This window comes from Pan troglodytes, chromosome 14 (genome assembly GCF_028858775.2).
Source record: "Pan troglodytes isolate AG18354 chromosome 14, NHGRI_mPanTro3-v2.0_pri, whole genome shotgun sequence".
Classification (NCBI taxonomy): Eukaryota; Metazoa; Chordata; class Mammalia; order Primates; family Hominidae; genus Pan; species Pan troglodytes.
This window is the reverse complement of record NC_072412.2, coordinates 22,773,156-22,792,595: the sequence shown is the minus strand read 5'-3', so window position 1 is coordinate 22,792,595 and position 19,440 is coordinate 22,773,156. Positions and strand designations below refer to the sequence as shown.

At 39.1% G+C, this 19,440-nt stretch overlaps 1 protein-coding gene across 8 annotated transcripts in view; it reads right to left on the bottom strand.

Moving 5' to 3' along the window:
• Positions 1-19,440, bottom strand: part of TNFRSF19 (TNF receptor superfamily member 19) — a 104,180-nt gene that overhangs the window by 70,077 nt on the left and 14,663 nt on the right. For 6 of the 8 annotated variants that reach the window (XM_063791938.1, XM_063791937.1, XM_054665084.2 and 3 more), the window contains 2 exons: positions 14,168-14,270; positions 10,970-11,080 (listed from right to left, as the gene is read on the bottom strand). The exons of 1 other annotated variant lie outside the window; for it this stretch is intronic. In XM_063791938.1, coding sequence (XP_063648008.1) covers positions 10,970-11,080; positions 14,168-14,236 — 180 coding nt within the window. In that variant the 5' untranslated portion in view covers positions 14,237-14,270. The remainder of the gene's footprint in view (positions 1-10,969; positions 11,081-14,167; positions 14,271-19,440) is intronic. One more of the 8 variants, XM_054665085.2, reaches the window with a different exon arrangement.

Sequence of the window (19,440 nt, the reverse complement as noted above, 5' to 3'; positions counted from 1 at the left end):
ACATCTTGACAATATTGAATCTTCCTATCCATAAACATGGAATATCTCTCCATTTATTTAGTTCTTCTTTTATTTCTTTCATCAGAGTCTTGTAATTTTCCTCATAAAGATCTTGTACATATTTTGTTAGATTTATCCCTAGGTATTTTATTTTGGGGGGGGTGCTAATATAAATTATATTGTGTTTTTAATTTCAAATCCCACTTGTTCACTGACAGTATATATGAAAGTTACTGACTTTTGTACATTAACCAGGTATCTTGAAATATTACTATAATTGCTTATTCATTCCAGGAGTTTTTCTGTTAATTCTCTTGCATTTTCTACATAGATGATTATGCCATATGTGAACAAGGAGAACTTTATTTCTTCCTTCCAAATCAGTTTACCTTTTATTTCTTTTTTTTTTTTTGTCTTGGTGCATGAGGTAGGATTTCTTGTATGATGCTGAAAATGAGTGGTGAAAGGGGACATCCTTGCCTTGTTCCTGATCTTAGTGGAAAGCTTCTAGTTTCCATCATTAAGTATGATATCAACTCTAGAGTTTTGGTTTTGTTGTGGTTGTTGTAGAAATTCTTTACCAAGTAGAGGAAATTCCTTTCCATTCCTAGTTTACTGAGAGGTTTTTGTTGTTGTTGTTGTTTAATCATGAATGGGTGTTAGATTTTTCAAATGCTTTTTGTGCACTTACTGCTATATGTGATTTTTTTCCTCTTTAGCCCACTGATGTGACATATTACATTAACTGAATTTCAAAGGCTGAACCAGCCTTGTGTATGCGGGATAAATCCCATTTTGTCACAGTGTGTGATTTTTTTAATATACATTGTTGGATTCAATTTGCTAATATTTTGTTGAGAATTTTTGTATCTTTGTTCATGAGAGATATTGGTCTATAGTTTCCTTGTAAAGTCTTTGGTTTAGGCATTAGGGTGATTTCTGGCCTCACAGAATGAGTTAGAAAGTATTTTCTCTGCTATATTCTGGAAGAAGTTGTGGATAATGAGTATAATTTCTTCTTAATTTTTGGTAGAATTCACCAGTAAATTCACTTTAACTTGGTGCTCTCTGTTTTGGAAGGTTACGAATTATTGATTCAATGTCTTCAGTCAATATAGGCCTATACAGACTGTGGATTTCTTCTTGTGTGAGCTTTGTCAGACTGCGTATTTCAAGGAATTGATTCATTTCATCTAGGTTACCAAATGTGTGGGCACTGAGTTGTTCACAGCATTTCTAATGTTCCTATAGTGATGTCCATGTTTTCATTACTGATATTAGTACTTTGTGTCCTCTCCCTTATTTTCTAAGTTGGCCTAGTTAGAGGACCATCAGTTTTATTGAACTTTTTCAAAGAATCACCTTTTGGTGATTCTTCACTCTCTACTGAGTTTCTGTTTTTAATTTCATTGATTTCTGCTTTAATAGTTATTTATTTTATTCTGCTTACTCTGAATTTAATTTGTTCTTCTTTTTCTAGTTTTATAAGGTATAAGCTTAGATCACCAATTTTGGCTCTTTCTTTTTTCTAATATGTGCCTTCAGTACCCCCTGAGCACTGGTTCACTGCATCCCACAAATTTTGACAAGTCCTGTTTTCATTTTCATTTAGTTCAAAATATTTTTAAATTTATCTTGCAATATCCTGTTTGACCCATATGTTATTTAGAAGTGTGTTCTTAATCTCCAAGTATTTTAGAATTTTCCAGCTATCTTTCTGTTATTGATTGCTAGTTTTATTCCATTGTGATCTGACAGCAGACACTATACGATTTCTATGCTTTTACCTTTGTTAAGGTGTGTTTTATGGCCCCAAATGTGGTCTAGCTTGGTGAATTTTCCATGAGAGCTTAAGAATAATGTGTCTTTTGCTGTTGCTGAATGAAGTTGTCTATAGGTGTCAGTTATATCCAATTGATTGATGGTGTTGAGTCCAACTATGTCCATATTGACTTTCTGCCTGCTGAATCTGTCCATTTCTGATAGTGTTGAAGTCTCCAACTACAATAGTGGATTTATCTATATCTCCTTATAGTTCTATCAGTTTTTGTCCCACATGGTTTGATTATCTGTTGCTAGGGGCATACCCATTAAAGATTATTATAATTTCATAGAGAATTAGCTCCCTTATGATTATGTGATGTCCATCTTTATCCCTGACATCTGTCTTTGCTTTGAAGTCTGCTCTGTCTGAAATTAATATAGCTACTCCTGCTCTTCTGATTAGTGTTAGCATGGTATATATTTCTCCATCCACTTACTTTTCATCTATGTGTGTCTTTATATTTGAAGTGGGTTCTTGTAGACCACAGAGTTGGATCTTGTTTTTTGACCTGCTCTGACAATGTTTATAAATTGGTACATTCAGATCACTGACACTGAAAATGACTATTGATATAGTTGGGCTAATAGTTACCATATATATTACTGTTTTCCATTTCTTGGCCTTCTTATTTGTTCTTATTTCTGTCTACCACATTTTCCCTTTTGTAGTTTTAACTGAGCATTTTATGTGGTTTCATTTTATCTCCTTTCTTAGCATATCAGTTATACTTCTTTTTACACTTGTTTTAACGGTTGCCCTAGAGGTTGCACTATACATTTATAACCAGTCCAAGCCTCCTTTCAACTAACACTGTACTACTTCACAGATAGTGTGAATACCTTATAACAACAAAATAATTCTAATTCCTCCTCCTCACCCTTTGTATCATTGCTGTAATTAATTTCACTTATGTGTGTGTGTATGTGTACCCACAAGCATACTCAATCAAATACATTGTTGCTATTATTAGTTTGAACACACTATCATCTATTACATCAATTAAGAATAGGAAAATTAAAGTTTTTATTTTACCTTCACTTAGCACTTCTTTGATGCTCTTTTCTTTATGTAGATCCCTGTTTCTGACCTATATTATTTTCCTTCTGTCTAAAGAACTTCTTTTAACATTTCTTACATGGCAGGTCTACTGGTAACAAATTCCCTCAATTGATTGAGAAAGTCTTTATTTGTCCTTAATTTTTGAAGGAAAATTTCTCAGGGTACAGAATTTTAGATGCTATTTTCTCAATACTTTAAATGTTTCACTGCACTCTCTTCTGCCTTGCATGATTTCTGAGTAAAAGTCAGATGTCATTCTTATCTCTGCTCCTCTGTACATATGGCGTTTTTTCCCTCTAGTTTCTTGGAGGGTTTTTTCTTTGTTTTTCTGCAATTTGCAAATGATATACTTGGTGTCGTTTTTGGGCATTTATCTTGCTTGGTGTTCTCTGAGTTTCCTGGATCTGCAGTTTGGTGTCTGGCATTAACTTGGGAAAATTCTAAGTCATTATTGTTTCAAATATTTCTTCTGTTCCTTTCTCTGATTAGCATATTAAATCAGAATATTCATGATTAATGCTATTAGCATATTAATCATAGTTGTTCTTGATTCTCTCTGATAACTCCAAGATCCCTGCCAAGTCTGGTTCTGATGCTTGCACTGTCTCTTCAAATTGTATTTTTTGCCTTTTAGTATGCTTTGTACATTTGTGTTAAATGTCATACATGATATACTGGGTAGAAGGAGCTGCTATAAACAGGCCTTTAGTAATGTGGAGGTGAGATGTGAAGGAAAGGGCAGCTTTCCATAGTCCTGTGCAGGCCTGTGCCTCTGTACTGTAAGCTTCCCCAGTACCTCTCCCTTAAATGGGAGAGAATGGCTGGAGCAGACTGAGTCAGTATTTCCCTTCCCCAGGTCAGTTAGGCTCTGATAAAACCCCAGCAGGTGAGCCTTTGGTGTATGTGTTTCTCTTGAGGGCAGTCCTTGTTAAGAAAAAGAGCACTCTAGCATATTTCAAAATGTTCCTTTTCTGCCTCCCCTGTCAGAAAAACAAGGGATTTTTTTGTTTGGTTTTGTTTTGATTTTGACATTTACTATGAAAATCGGTTTGAGTTCCTGGAAGTAAAACTCACAAAAGCATGGGAGGGTGCTCTATGAGTGGGTCCTCCTGGAGTTTTAACTCTCAGACTTTTCCAAACCTAGGCTACAGCAGGCTGTCAATAACAGTGCAGGTTTCCCACCCTGGTGCTGGCTCCAGGGGAGGCTTCTGCAGCAGTGTATTGTGATTCTCTGTAGCTGCCTGCGACCTCACTTCTCTTGCAGATCTAAGAGCTGCGGACTTTTCAGTTTGTTCAGCTTTTTACTTCCTGTTGGGATAGAGTGACAACCTCTAAATTCCTCATATATATGAAATCAGAAATGGAAAAATGATTTCTTAATCAACAAAAATATTAAGGCTAATAGGACTTTCATCTTATGGTCTGATTCTCCAAAAATTACCTTAAGGTTATATTCTGCAGATTCAAAGGATGAATATAAGACAGTAATTTCTTAGAAACTATTCACTCATGTCTCAGAATCTGTGAAGTTTCATTCAGATTTTCACTGAGATTTGGGAAAAGACGAATGTTTGAGGAAAAGAAAATGTCATCATCTTTAAACCAAAATTAAAATTCTAAGCCCCCACCATCTGAATGGACCCCTCCTCTTGGCCAAGGACATTCCAAAGTTAACCTGAAAAACTAGTTCAGGCCAGGATGGAAAGGGGGCGCCAGACATGCCTCATGGTACCCTCCTCCCTTCTGGAATTACTGATGGAACAGACTCTTTAAGTCTGATAAGAAAACACTTACAATCTATTCTCTCTGAAGTCTGCTTACCTGGAGGCTTCATCTGCATGATAAAACCTTGGTCTCTAAAACCCCTTATCTTAACCCTTTCTATTGACATTCCTTTCTATTGACTCTAGGCATTCCTTTCTATTGACTCCAGGTCTTTAGATAATAACCAATAGCCAATCAGAAAATCCTGCAATCCACCTATGACCTGGAATCCCCCTTCCCCTACCTGCTCCCCACTCCCAGCTGTCCTGCCTTTCCAGACTGAACCAATGTTGAGTAATGTCTTATGTCTCCCTAAATTGTATAAAACCAACTTGTAGCCCTACCACCTTGGACACATGCTGTCAGGATCTCTCGAGGGCTGTGTCATGGGCCACTGGTCACACATTTTTGGCTCAGAATAAATCTCTTCAAATATTTTACAGAGTTTCACTCTTTCCATCAGCAGTCTATTTTCCTCTTGGGCATGATGGCATTTTTAAATACTTTGTTCACTGATCCTAGATATGTCAACCTGTTAAAAATTAATCTTTTTACACCCAACACAGAAAAATCTATGTCTGAAAGTACTTGTTACTGTAATCAACAGGGGTTGAAAAATACCTGTTGAGATGCTACTGTTAATGAGATATCACACAGACTTTGAAGGTCAGTCAGTTTCAATCCAAATGTAAAGCCCAGGATACTAAAAGCCACCACTCATTTAACACAAAAGCCAGAGAGAAACGCTATCTACCAGAAGCCACTTGTGGAATGCATAATTCTTTGTTTCCTGCTGCTTATAGATCATTGATCAAAAATCTATGAATGACAAGACTCAACTGTAGATAATGGCAGTCTGTAGGGGAAAAGGACTTCTCTTTAAAAGTCCCTTTAAATAAAAAGAAAAATCTATTGTTCCTTTTCTAACAGAAAGGCTTTGATGTTTTATTTAAAACAAAACAATACATCACTTCTCCACAACTAGTAACATCTTCAAAAGATCAGCAAATAAAGCAAATGGATGTATAGCTCTGAACGTGCTCACAAGAAAAGGCAGGCTTCAAAACATCCAAGACTGTGAAATGTGTCCTGGTATAACACACACTAACACACAGTTTCTTAGCATATAGTGGTTGAAATGAATATATTTAAAGTGCTCCTGGGAGTAACATACACTCACTGTGGTGAGATCAATAATAAGACACATACTGTCAAAGGAATGTTCAAAACCATGGTTTGGAAAATGCCTGCTATCTCAGAGCATCTTTATTTAAGACACTGGCAGGCTCTACTTCCTGACTAGTAATGCTAACATTCATTTTAAGAAAAAGAAGTCCCAGTAAGTAGTAGCATTCATGATTTCTGTTATCAATGATTTAGGGTTTATATATATATATAACTGTAAGTTCTGGGATACATGTGCAGAACGTGCAGGTTTGTTACATAGGTATAAATGTGCCATGGTGGTTTGCTGCACCCATCAATCCATCATCCACATTAGGTATTTCTCCTAATGCTATCCCTCCCCTTGTCGCCCACCCCATGACAGGGCCTGGTGTGTAATGTTCCCCTCCCTGTGTCCATGTGTTCTCATTGTTCAATGAGAACGGGAATGCTTCCAGCTTTTGCCCATTCACTATGATATTAGCTGTGGGTTTGTCATAAATAGCTCTTATTATTTCCAGATACATTCAATCAATACCTAGTTTATTGAGAGTTTTTAGCATGACGGGGTGAATTTTGTCAAAGGTCTTTTCTGCATCTACTGAGATAATCATGTGGTTTTTGTCATTGGTTCTGTTTATGTGATGGATTACATTTATTGTTTTGAGTATATGGAACCAGCCTTGCATCCTAGGGATGAAGCCGACTTGATTGTGGTGGATAAGCTTTTTGATGTGCTGCTGGATTCGGTTTGCCAGTATTTTATTGAGGATTTTCGCATTGATGTTCATCAGGGATATTGGCCTGAAATTTTCTTTTTTTGTTGTGTCTCTGCCAGGTTTTGATATCAGGATGATGCTGACCTCATAAAATGAGTTAGAGAGGAGTCCCTCTTTTTCTGTTGATTGGAATAGTTTCAGAAGGAATGGTACCAGCTCCTCTTTGTACCTCTGGTAGAATTCGGCTGTGAATCCATCTGGTCCTGAGCTTTTTTTGGTTGGTAGGCTATTAATTATTGCCTCAATTTCAGAACTTGTTATTGGTCTATTCAGGGATTTAACTTCTTCCTGGTTTAGTCTAGGGAGGGTGTATGTGTCCAGGAATTTATCAATTTCTTCTAGATTTTCTAATTTATTTGCATAGAGGTGTTTATCGTATTCTCTGATGGTAGTTTGTATTTCTGTGGGATCAGTGGTGATATCCCCTTTATCATTTTTTTATTGTTTCCATTTGATTCTTTTCTCTTTTCATCTTTATTAGTCTAGCTAGCGATCTATCTATTTTGTTAATCTTTTAAAAAAAACAGCTCCTGGATTAATTGATTTTTAAAGGGTTTTTTGGTGTCTCTATCTCCTTCAGTTCTGCTCTGATCTTAGTTGTTTCCTGTCTTCTGCTAGCTTTTGAATTTGTTTGCCCTTGCTTCTCTAGTTCTTTTAATTGTGATGTTAGGGTGTCAATTTTAGATCTTTTCCACTTTCTCCTGTGGGCATTTAGTGCTATAAACTTCCTTCTAAATGCTACTTTAGCTGTATCCCAGAGATTCTGGTACATTGTGTCTTTGTTCTCTTTGGTTTCAAAGAACTTATTTATTTCTGCCTTAATTTTGTTATTTACCCAGTAGTCATTCAGGAGGTTGTTCAGTTTCCATGTAGTTGTGTGGCTTTGAGTGAGTTTCTCAATCCTGAGTTCTAATTTGATTGCACTGTGGTCTGAGAGACTGTTATGATTTCCATTCTTTTGCATTTGCTGAGGAGCGTTTTACTTCCAAATATGTGGTCAATTTTAGAGTAAGTGCGACGTGGTGCTGAGAAGAATGTACATTCTGTTGATTAGGGGTGGAGAGTTCTGTAGATGTCTATTAGGTCCAATTGATCCAGAGCTGAGTTTGGTCCTGAATATCCTTGTTAATTTTCTGTCTCGTTGATATGTCTAATATTGACAGTGGGGTGTTAAAGTCTCCCACTATTATTGTGTGGGAGTCCAGGTCTCTTTGTGTAGGTCTCTAAGAACTTGCTTTGTAAATCTGGGTGCTCCTGTATTGGGTGCATATATATTTAGGATAGTTAGCCCTTCCATTCCTCTTGTTGCATTGATCCCTTATACCATTATGTAATGCCCTTGTCTTTTGCAATTTTTGTTGGTTTAAAGTCTTTTATCAGAGACTAGGATTGCAACCCCTGCTTTTTTTTGCTTTCCATTTGCTTAGTAAATATTCCTCCATCCCTTTATTTTGAGCCTATGTGTGTCTTTGCACGTGAGATGGATCTCCTGAATACTGCACACTGATGGGTCTTGACTCTTTATCCAATTTGCCAGTCTAATTGGTGTATTTAGCCCATTTACATTTAAGGTTAATATTGTTATATGTGAATTTGATCCTGTCATTATGATGCTAGCTGGTTATTTTGCCTGTTGATGCAGTTTCTTCATAGTGTCAATGGTCTTTACAATTTGGTATGTTTTTGTAGTGCCTGGTACCAGTTTTTCCTTTCCATATTCAGTGCTTCCTTCAGGAGCTCTTGTAAGGCAGGCCTGGTGGTGACAAAATCTCTCAGCATTTGCTTGTCTGTAAAGGAGTTTATTTCTCCTTCACTTATGAAGCTTAGTTTGGCTGGATATGAAATTCTGGGTTGAAAATTCTTTTCTTTAAGAACGTGGAATACTGGCCCCCACTCTCTTCTGGCTTGTAGGGTTTCTGCAGAGAGATCCACTGTTAGTCCGATGGGTTTCCCTTTGTGGGTAACCTGACCTTTCTCTCTGGCTGCCCTTAACATTTTTTCCTTTATTTCAACCTTTGTGAATCTGAAGATTATGTGTCTTGGGGTTGCTCGTCTTGAGGAGTATCTTTGTGGTGGTCTCTGTATTTCCTGAATTTGAATGTTGGCCTCTCTTGCTAGGTTGGGGAAGTTCTCCTGGATAATATCCTGAAGAGTGTTTTCCAACTTGGTTCCATTCTCCCCGTCACTTTCAGGGACACCAGTAAAATGTAGGTTTGGTCTTTTCACATAGTCTCATATTTCTTGCAGGCTTTGTTTGTTCCTTTTCATTCTTTTTTCTCTAATCTTGTCTTCACGCTTCATTTCATTAAATTGATTTTCAATCTCTGATATCCTTTCTTCTGCCTGATTGATTCAGCTATTGATACTTGTGTATGCTTCATGAAGTTCTTGTGCTGTGTTTTTCAGCTCCATCAGGTCATTTATGTTCTTCTCTAAACTGGTTATTCTAGTCAGCAATTCCTCTAACCTTTTTTCAAGGTTCTTAGCTTCCTTGCATTGGGTTAGAACATGCTCCTTTAGCTTGGTGAAGTTTGTTATTACCCACCTTCTGAAGCCTACTTCTGTCAATTTGTCAAACTCATTCTCTGCCAGTTTTGTTCTCTTGCTGGCAAGGAGTTGTGATCCTTTGGAGGAGAAGAGATGTTCTGGTTTTTGGAATTTTCAGCCTTTTTGCACTGGTTTTTCCTCATCTTTGTGGATTTATCTACCTTTAGTCTTTGATGCTGGTGACCTTTGGATGGGGTTTTTGTGTAGATGCCCTTTTTGTTGATGCTATTCCTTTCTGTGTGTTAGTTTTCCTTCAAACAGTCAGGCCCTTTGCTTCAGGTCTGCTGGAGTTTGTTGGAGGTCCACTCCAGACCCTCTTTGCCTGGGTATCATTGGCAGAGGCTGCAGAACAGCAAAGACTGCTGCCTGTTCCTTCCTCTGGAAGCTTCGTCCCAAAGGGGCACCCACCAGATGCCAGCCAGAGCTCTCCTGTATGAGGTGTCTGTCGACCCCTGCTGGGAGGTGTCTCCCAGTCGGGAGGATGGGGGGTCAGCGACCCACTTGAGGAGGCAGTCTGTCCCTTAGCAGAGCTCGAGTGCTTTGCTGGGAGATCTGCTGCTTTCTTCAGAACTGGCAGGCAGGAACGTTTAAGTCTGCTGAAGCTGCACCCACAGCCACCCCTTCCCTGAAGTGCTCTGTTCCAGGGAGATGGGAGTTTATCTATAAGCCCCTCACTGGGGCTGCTGCCTTTCTTTCCCTTTCTTTCAGGGATGCCCTCCCCAGAGAGGAGGAATCTAGAAAGGCAGTCTGGCTACAGTGGCTTTGCCAAGCTGTGGCGGGATCCACCCAGTTTGAACTTCCAGGTGGCTTTGTTTACACTGTGAGGGGAAAACCACCTACTCAATCCTCAGTAATGGCAGATGCCCCTCCCCTCACCATGCTTGAGTGTCCCAGGTGGACTTCACACTGCTGTGCTGGCAGTGAGAATTTCAAGCCAGTGGATCTTAGCTTGCTGGGCTCCATGGGAGTTGGATCTGCTGAGCTAGACCATTTGTCCCCCTGGCTTCATCCCCCTTTCCAGGGGAGTGAATGGTTCTGTCTCGCTGGTGTTCCAGATGCCACTAGGGTATGAAAAAAAACTCCTGCAGCTAGTTCAGTGTCTGCCCAAACAGCTGCCCAGTTTTGTGCTTAAAACTCAGGGCCCCAGTGGTGTAGGCACCTAAGGGAATCTCCTGGTCTGTGGGTTGCACAGACAATGGGAAAAGCGTAGTATCCAGGTTGGAGTGCACCATTACTCATGGCACAGTCCCTCAAGGCTTCCCTTGGTGAGGGGAAGGAGTACCCGGACCCCTTGCACTTCCCAGGTGAAGTGACACCCCATCCTGCTTTGGCTCACCCTCCATGGGCTGCACCCACTGTCTAACCAGTCCCAATGAGATGAGCTGGGTACCTCAGTTGGAAATGCAGAAAACACCTGCCTTCTGCACTGATCTCGCTGGGAGCTGCAGATCAGAGTTGTTCCTATTCGGCCATCTTGCTAGCCACCACACAATGCTTTAGTTTTAAATCTTCAATGAAATTTCGGTTGTTATTGATTAATGCAAATTAACCTTAAAAATTTTACTGTTTTAGTGAAACACTACAAATCTTAAATTATATAAAACAATGACATCTGTTGAATTCTGGGTTTGAGAACCTATTTATCTCAGTAAGACACATGAATCAAAAGTATTAAAAAAGGAATTGTATGATATTTGGCTAAAGTGACATAATGATCCAATAATTCTGTCATGGTATCCAAAGTTTCATTAATAATTAACTCAAAGAATTGAGTTAAGACGAATGCATTTTACAAACACAGATACACAACTTTGCCATGTATCCAATATACCTTAGACAACTCCATGCCTGGCCCACACTGGTTGCAGGGAACACAATTTCCAGACCGATCCCTGAATTCTTGCTGTCTACAGTCTCCTGTTTCACAAGTCACTTTACATGACTGAAAAAAAAAATTTAACAAAATGTTATCTTAAAGTATGTTAAACATTTTTTTTGCAAGAAAGGAACAATATTTTCAATATTAATCACACAATCGCTGAATGTAAATATCAGTTCAAGTCAATTCAATGTTCACTTTAGGAAGAAAACACACTTTCTGAATAAGTCAGTGGAACAACTAAATCAATAAGCCAAATTCTTCTCTGTATTCCAGAGAATACTCATTGATTCTCTAAACAGGGTATTCCATTTTCTTGGAATTAACTGCTATCCTCCTCAGATACCCTCTGGGACTCAAGATATGACATGACTTGGGAGCTGTTCTCTTCTCTAAGTAAGAAGATATTTTAAAAAAAAACAGTTATGACTTTCTTTGATATATGACCCAAGGTCCTTTTGCTACCAGAAAAAAACCTGAATTGAAAAATTTTTCAATCTAAGAAATATAAACATATTCAAGTATAATGAATTAAATAAATTGAATAATTAGTATAGCCACAAGAGCGTAGCCACAAGAACTTCGCAATTATCGTTTAGACTTATCTGCCATGCGGTTTTGATGAGGAAGTTTCAACCCTTTTCAACTGAACTACATTTCCTTAGAGGATGTCTTTCAAATAATAATTTCTAACAATCAGGACACCAGTAAAATCCTTGGTGATGATGATAAAGATGGCAGTAGTGGCCCAATTCTCGGGACTCTTCAAAGTAGAAGTGCCATCCAAATCTGAGCTTATGCCTTTACTGATTACCACTGAACCACTGCCTGGGACCTAACAAACAGTATGCTTTGGTTCACAGCATAGGACTTAAATGGAAAATTTATACTTAGGCAAAAACAGAGGTTATTTGTCATTTTCCAAAATATAGCTTTTTTCTCTTATTTTTTCTGAAAACAACAAGTTCTCCTTGTATGATATCATCCTAGAAAAGTATGTTTATCTGCTTAACGGACAGTATTTCATGAGTAATGCTGGTATTAGCAGCATCACAGAATTGGTGAAGACGTTTGGTCCAACCCCTTACCCTAAGCAAGAATGCCCTGAATAGTGCTACTGACGCGGTTCTGTTTTCCTTAATGGAAGCTGAAAATCTTAGGAGGAACTGGGGTAACAGACACTGCTGTTCTGTCTAATGCTTACCACACAGTTGAGCACAGGACATTGTTTTTGATGCATATAATTCTGTACAAACCTTCTCCACTTTGAAGCAGGAATATCTGTGAAGATATCTAACAACCTCTTTAAGGTCAAAGGTTTAACATCTAGGGCAAGCAAGAGGAAGAATTCAAGGTGAGGTTTGAGACTAGAAAATTCTTTGAGGCAGACAGGCACAGTGGCTCACGCCTGTAATCCTAGCACCTTGGAAGGCCCAGGTGGGCAGATCACGAGGTCAAGAGATTGAGACCATCCTGGCCAACATGGTGAAACCTTGTCTCTACTAAAAATACAAAAATTAGCTAGGTGTGGTGGTGCGCACCTGTAGTCCCAGCTACTTGCAAGGGCTGAGGCAGGAGAATCACTTGAACCTGGGAAGCGGAGGTTGCGGTGAGCCAAGATCGCACCACTGCACTCCAGCCTGGTGACAAAGCGAGACTTTGTCTCAAAAAAAAAAAAAAAGAAAGAAAGAAAGAAAATTTTTTAAGGCTATAAAGATTCTTGCCTCAACTCCTCCTCAACTCCCAATCTTGCAGTTTACTTATTTATAAGGGGTAGGAGCTTCCCTTCCACCACAGAGAGACTGTAAAGAGAAAGAAATTACACAACCTTCCTCTTAGACCATTATTCAATGTTTAACAGCCTCCAATTAGAGCAGGGAAGCTCTCCTACATTCACCTGAATCCCACTTTGTCTTTATTTTTTTATTTTTTTATTTGTATCTATTTATTTATTTCTGAGACAAAGTCTCACTCTGTTGCCCAGGCTAGAGTGCAGTGGCGCGATCTCAGCTCACTGAAACCTCCGCCTCCCATGTTCAAGCGATTCTCCTACCTCATCCTCTCAAGTAGCTAGGTTTACAGGTGTGCATCACCACACCCAGGTAATTTTTGTATTTTTAGTAACAATGAGGTCTCACCATGTTGGCCAAGCTGGTATTGAACTCCTCACCTCAAATGATCCACCTGCCTCGGCCTCCCAAAGTGCTGGGATTACAAGCATGAGCCACAGCATCCAGCCTAACCTTGTCTTTCAAGAAAACTTTGCATACTGTCTTCAGTGTAAATCTTTCTTTATATATCTGTAGATCATTATTTTATCACTAGATTAAATAAACTTTGTTCTTTTGAACACGTTCATAAATCTTTTGTCAAACTTTCAAATATTAAAATTTTCCATCTGTGTTTCCTGCTTTTTGGAACCAAAAAGAATATAAACAACTATATGAAATAATAACTTTTAAAAATCTATTCTAAATTATTCATAAACTGTGTAGGTCATGGGCTCCAAATTAGAATTTATGGTCTTTTAGCTTCTAGAATATGTTACAAGAGATATATGCCTATAAAGGCAAAATAATATCATCATCATAGTGCCACAAGTAACACTGCAATTTTATGACTTCACCTACATTTAAATAAGATAATTTCAACAATTGTTACAAATATCATGAATGAGCAGCAATCTTTCACTTATTAATTACATGCAAAAATAATAAAATGCCATTTGAAACAGATAAAAACATAATATTGGATCAGAAATAGAAAATAATTTTGGGCTGGGCGTGGTGGCTCATGCCTGTAATCCCGGCACTTTGGGAGGCCAAAGCAGGCGGATCACCTGAGGTCAGGTATTCAAGACCAGCCTGGACAACATGGTGAAACCCCATCTCTACTAAAAATACAAAAATTAGCTGGGAGTGGTGGTGGGTGCCTGTAATCCCAGTGACTCGGGAGGCTGAGGCAGGAGAATCACTTGAACCCGGGAGGCAGAGGTTACAGTGAGCCAAGATTGCACCACTGCACTCCAGCCTGGGCAAAAGAGCAAGACTCTGTCTCATAAAAAATAAAATGATTTTGGTACTCCTACTACTTATTAGTACATGAATTCTTTCACCACATTCTTATGAAAGAAAAAAGGACTTTACTTACCAAATAGCCTAGTAATACTAAAAGAGTGAAAAACGTTTTCTCTTGTTCTAGTAGCACTTTTAAAGCCATCTTTCTTATCAAATGTATTTATTGTTGGAGAGTTCTAAATGAAAGATAGGAAGATGCAGTTAATATTAAAAACATCAGTGACTGTGCTTTGTTTACTATATAATATTTACCACTTACTATATAGACTAGGTAATAAATATTATTTGTGTTTTAAAAGAAACCACCTTTAAAAAAGAAAAAAGAAAAATCATATGTAATTCTTTTATAACTCATATTATGAGAATTGAAGCTCTGTTTACCTATACATTATATGCAAAACTCTTACAGGCTCTGAGTTCCCAGGCTATACCCGCCTTTACTGATATTTTCTACCCATGTCTCTACAGCAGCCAATCTACTTCATTCAGCATGAAATTCTATTCAAATAGTGACTATATAAACCTCCCATTTATCTGGGTTTGGACAATGCCAACAGGGTAATAATAGTGATAAAATAACAACTATGTGCCAGGTACTACTTTCAGCATGCTAACTCACTTAATCCTCACAACTACTCTAGAAGGTAGATCCTATCATTATTCCCATTTTAGCGATGGGGAAACTCAGAGAGGGCTAAGTAACCTGCCCAAGGTCACATTGCTAGTGAGAGGCACAGCTGGATGCAAACCCAGGTGGAGCATCCCTTTCTACAGCTCCTGTGTCACATACGCCCTGACAGACAATGTGCTATTAAATGAAGACACCAGGCTTGTATCTTGACAACTTCATCTTCACTAAGAAGCAGACAGACAATATTTTGCATTTATGAATTCTTTCCCCAACCAGAATAGGGCAAAGTATGTATGGCAGAAAAATAAGCATTCGTCTTAGAACATCTAAAAGTCACTGACGAGTGATGAAATCACAGGCACTAACCTAACATTTCAATACAAGATAAACCAAGCCTCCTTATCTTTACCAGGAATGATCTAAAATGTAGAACCAAATCTGGCTGTTTTTTACAGATCCACACATGTCCAGAGAAGAGATCCAAAAGAAAAAGCGAAGCCTCATCTGGCTGCTCCATCAGGTAGAGAAACAGCAGTTCTGTTTCCTTTAAAGTTGAAGTTTCCAAAACTAACAGATCCCAAGTGGATCATCTGACTTAGAAAGAAACCAGAGCACAGAACCAGAACCATGGGCAAACAGCTCAAGAAAAACAACAACGACAACAACAAAGGAGGCAGAGGGGGCAGAGCTGCCTCCGCCGCAGGCTGAGCGGCTATCAGGGGTGAGCTGACAGGTACCCCGGAAGTGGCTGAACCCAGATGAACCACGTCCACTGCCTGGGCAGGTCACATTGCCGGGGCAATGAAAAATCATTTACCTTTGTTGAGTGAATGACCCATTTGAAGTGAATTCAAACAGCTTTTTTCACTTTTCCAGCTACTTGGTCATAACTTTTTTTCCTGCTGGCATATCTCAAAATCATCCAGCAATTACTCAACCATGCAACTTACTGCTTGTGTAGACACAGGGTTAGGGTGAGAAGATAAAAATCACATTCTTTGAAGCACATGCTTCAGGTTATTTCTTTCAGGATACGATCTTACATTTTAAAAAATGTATTAAGTTCTAAAAGTAAAAAATGTGTAATTTAGGTGGAATTAAAACTAATAAGAAAAAACAGGGATAATGCCAAAGCATTTACACAAAATATGAGACAAAGAAATTGACAAGTCAATCAGCACATACCATATTCGAGCAATTAGTCTGGATAGAATCGTCTAGTGGGATGCTACAGTAACTACTGAAAAAGGCAGACAAATTGTGAAGCATTTCTTAACATTGTCACTTTGATGCTACACATCCATAAGGAGACAAAAATAGAACCCATCTCACAGGGGCATTGTGAGGACTAACTGGGCTAACACAAAGTGCTGAGCCCAGCGCCCGGAGCAGTTGCTGATGCTGTTACTGCTGCTGTTGTTATTGAGACCACTACTTATGAGCTGTGCAACCTGGGATAAGTTACTTAACCCTGAGTCTCAGTTTCCTCATCTCTAAATGGGGCAGAATGATAGTACCTACCTCCTGAAATTGCTGTGAGGAATGAGTCTAACAGCTGTAAAGCACTTTCAGGAGAATTAGCTGATGTAAACCGTTTCTGGCACATGGTAAGTGCTATAGAAGTGTTAGCAACCACTATTGTCCTTCATGTTAATGACATTATTATTGAGGATCAAATGATCCGTTAGGATGTGACAGTCCTTGAAGACTGTAATCCATCAGACAAATAGGAGGCATCTAGGCGGCCGCAGTCAAGTGGCAACAGCTCGGGACCTGGGAGCCTGCAGAAGGCATCTGAAGACTAAGAATCCACTAAGAGTTTGAACCAAGCATTTATAATGTTGAGTACTGTGCTAATGCTTTAAAAAAGGATAGCTTTTTCTCCTTTCTACCACACTCTAAAGTAGACATTTATCCTCATATGATGGAAGAGAAAACTGAAGGTCAAAGGAAACAAATACTAGAACCAGTGGAAATCAAATCCAATTCATGCCTGGTAACTCCACAACAGGGCTCCTCAGCATCCCGCCATGCTGACCTAGGGTTGTGTCCTAACCCATCACCAGCATCCAATGACTCCTGCCATTCGGGACAGCACGGCTACCTCAACAAAACTGATGAGAGACACATAATGCAATAATACATTTAATCATGTATTTATTTATTCAACAAACATTGGTTAAACGGTCATTAGGTGCCTGAAAGGAGGCAGGACTAGGCTAGAAGACACTACAACTTGTTCCTTCAATGGAGCTCACAGCTTGGCCAAGGTAGTGATCTCCAAAACACCTTTTGACATAGCCTGGCCTAGGAGTATTTTAGAAATAAACAATTTAGCTGGTGGAGGGTTATAAGTGTGACCTTTAATTTCCTGGAGTGGAATGAAATTCCTTAAGAAATTATTTGGCATTCATAAAAAGAAGGAAAATTTAATGAAATAGCTTAAGCATTTAAGTAATAATATTTAAAATAAAAATAAGGCAATCAAAAGGTTATTTATTAAAATTATTTTTAAATTCTGGACATTCAAGGTCTGGCCCAAAGATAGAAAAATGCTTTTATATGCTTCAGTGTTCTATTTACTTGGGGATGATTTAGCAAGCACAAGCCATACAAATAACTGAGATTATGTACCATGGGTCTGGCTGCTGGGGTTTTTACAGTTTGCCAAAACCTCCAGTCTCCACAGCATCTAGAATGCATTTCTTGGAGGACATGTACAGAGAAACTGTTTCTCTGTACATGTCCTCCACATAAGCACTAGGGAGAAGACTAATGATGCCTGGTTTACTGTATTCCACAAACATGAAATGTCGGCCTCACTATCTGCTATTCAACAACAATACGCAGCTTGGCAGTATCAGGAGCATGCAAAGAAGAAGGGACACAAACCCCAAGTGCAGAGCGGGGAAACGTGCTGTTCAGCTGCACACAGAGTGGCTGCTTCTCAAAGCTGCTCAGCCTGCTCATTTGAGTGAATGGTAACTAACACGGATGTGTCCTAATTGGCCTCCGTCTAACTAAGATAAATCCAATAGGTGTTATAATGCACACCCCTTGTACCTTCTTGCCCAAAATCATGAACACCGGTGCTAGCGTGTCACCACGCCGAGACAGGGGAGCACTGCCTGGGAAGGGCAGCTCTGGGCTTCATCTCTGATTGGCTGGGCGGACCCCTGGATCTCAAACCACAGTGACTGCTTCCACCAACAGGTCCCTCAACTGTCCCTTCCTCTACAATGCCTGCCTCCAGCCTGTCACAGGTCTTCTGGAATCCCCTTAAATCTGCATCAGCATCTCTTCTTTCTGCTTCCACAGCACCCCGGACTTCCACTCACTGCATAATTACCTTGTTACTCCTCTCTCTTTCTAGCCTTTTTGTTGCATCTGGTCAGCATTTCTTTTCTTTTTTTTTTTTTTTTTTGAGACAGAGTCTCCCTCTGTCACCCAGGCTGGAGTGCAGTAGCGTGATCTCAGCTCCCTGCAAGCTCCGCCTCCCAGGTTCACGCCATTCTCCTACCTCAGCCTCCGGAGTAGCTGGGACTACAGGTGCCCGCCACTGCGCCCGGCTAATTTTTTGTATTTTTAGTAGAGACGGGGTTTCGCCGTGGTCTCGATCTCCTGACCTCGTGATCCGCCCGCCTCGGCCTCTCAAAGTGCTGGGATTACAGGCGTGAGCCACCGCGCCCGGCTACATTTATTTTCTTTAGTCACTGCAGCACTTAATCTTTAAAATTTGCTTTCAGTATTAAAAATGAAAAATGTTCTTGAAAAATTAGGCAATCTGACGGCCCTGAGTCCCACATCAAAGCAATATGAGCTAGAGCTAATGATCAGTTGTCTCTTACACGGAAGGACATATCTTTAGTGCACTAGTCTCCACCACTCCCCACTGTCACACTGGGCTCCCTTCCCTCATTTTATCACCAACCCAGCCACTGGAGTTGACCACCAATCAAATAAGATTTGAGGGCTTAATGACAAGAGCTGTGATTTCACTACAGAACTGTAACTCACAATATGTGCCCAATGCATGCTAAATGAAGAGAGAAATTCATTAACTAGGGATAACAGTTTACTTCTCAGAGTTCTAAGGGATAAAATAGTATATGTGAAAAATATGAGCAAATATAACCTGAGGTTGAAATGCAAGTCACTGTGGTAGAACAAATCCAGGTCAGAACCCCATTTCTTGAAGGTAGTGCTCTAATACAGACAAGAATCACTAAGGAGGAAGAATGGTGATAATTAGAAAGAAAATTATATTATAATCAGTAACCTTTCTGAGAATCATCTATATTTTTGATGGTGTAAATGATGAAAACATATGTGCTTTGTAATAATTCTAATAATCTGGATACTCTTTTTTTCAGAATAAATTATTTAATTTTGTTTTTTCCTATCTCTTGAAAGCTATTTATTATCCAACAGATGCAGTGCATGCAATTGGTAACAGTTTTCATCTAAAAAACTGTATTCACACTATGTAATGAAACTATATTCAACCCATACATTTTTCTAATATGTAATAAGATGAAACATTTTTAAAATGTTGATATTCAACTGGCAGTTTTACAATTTATAAATCAGCACTGAAATAAAGCCAATGCTATAAATACAGCCTTTGACATTTTAATGGCACAACATAATCACGAATGACTTAGAAATACTGCCAGTCCCACATGCAAAGAGAATAAAACATTAATTAGAAATTT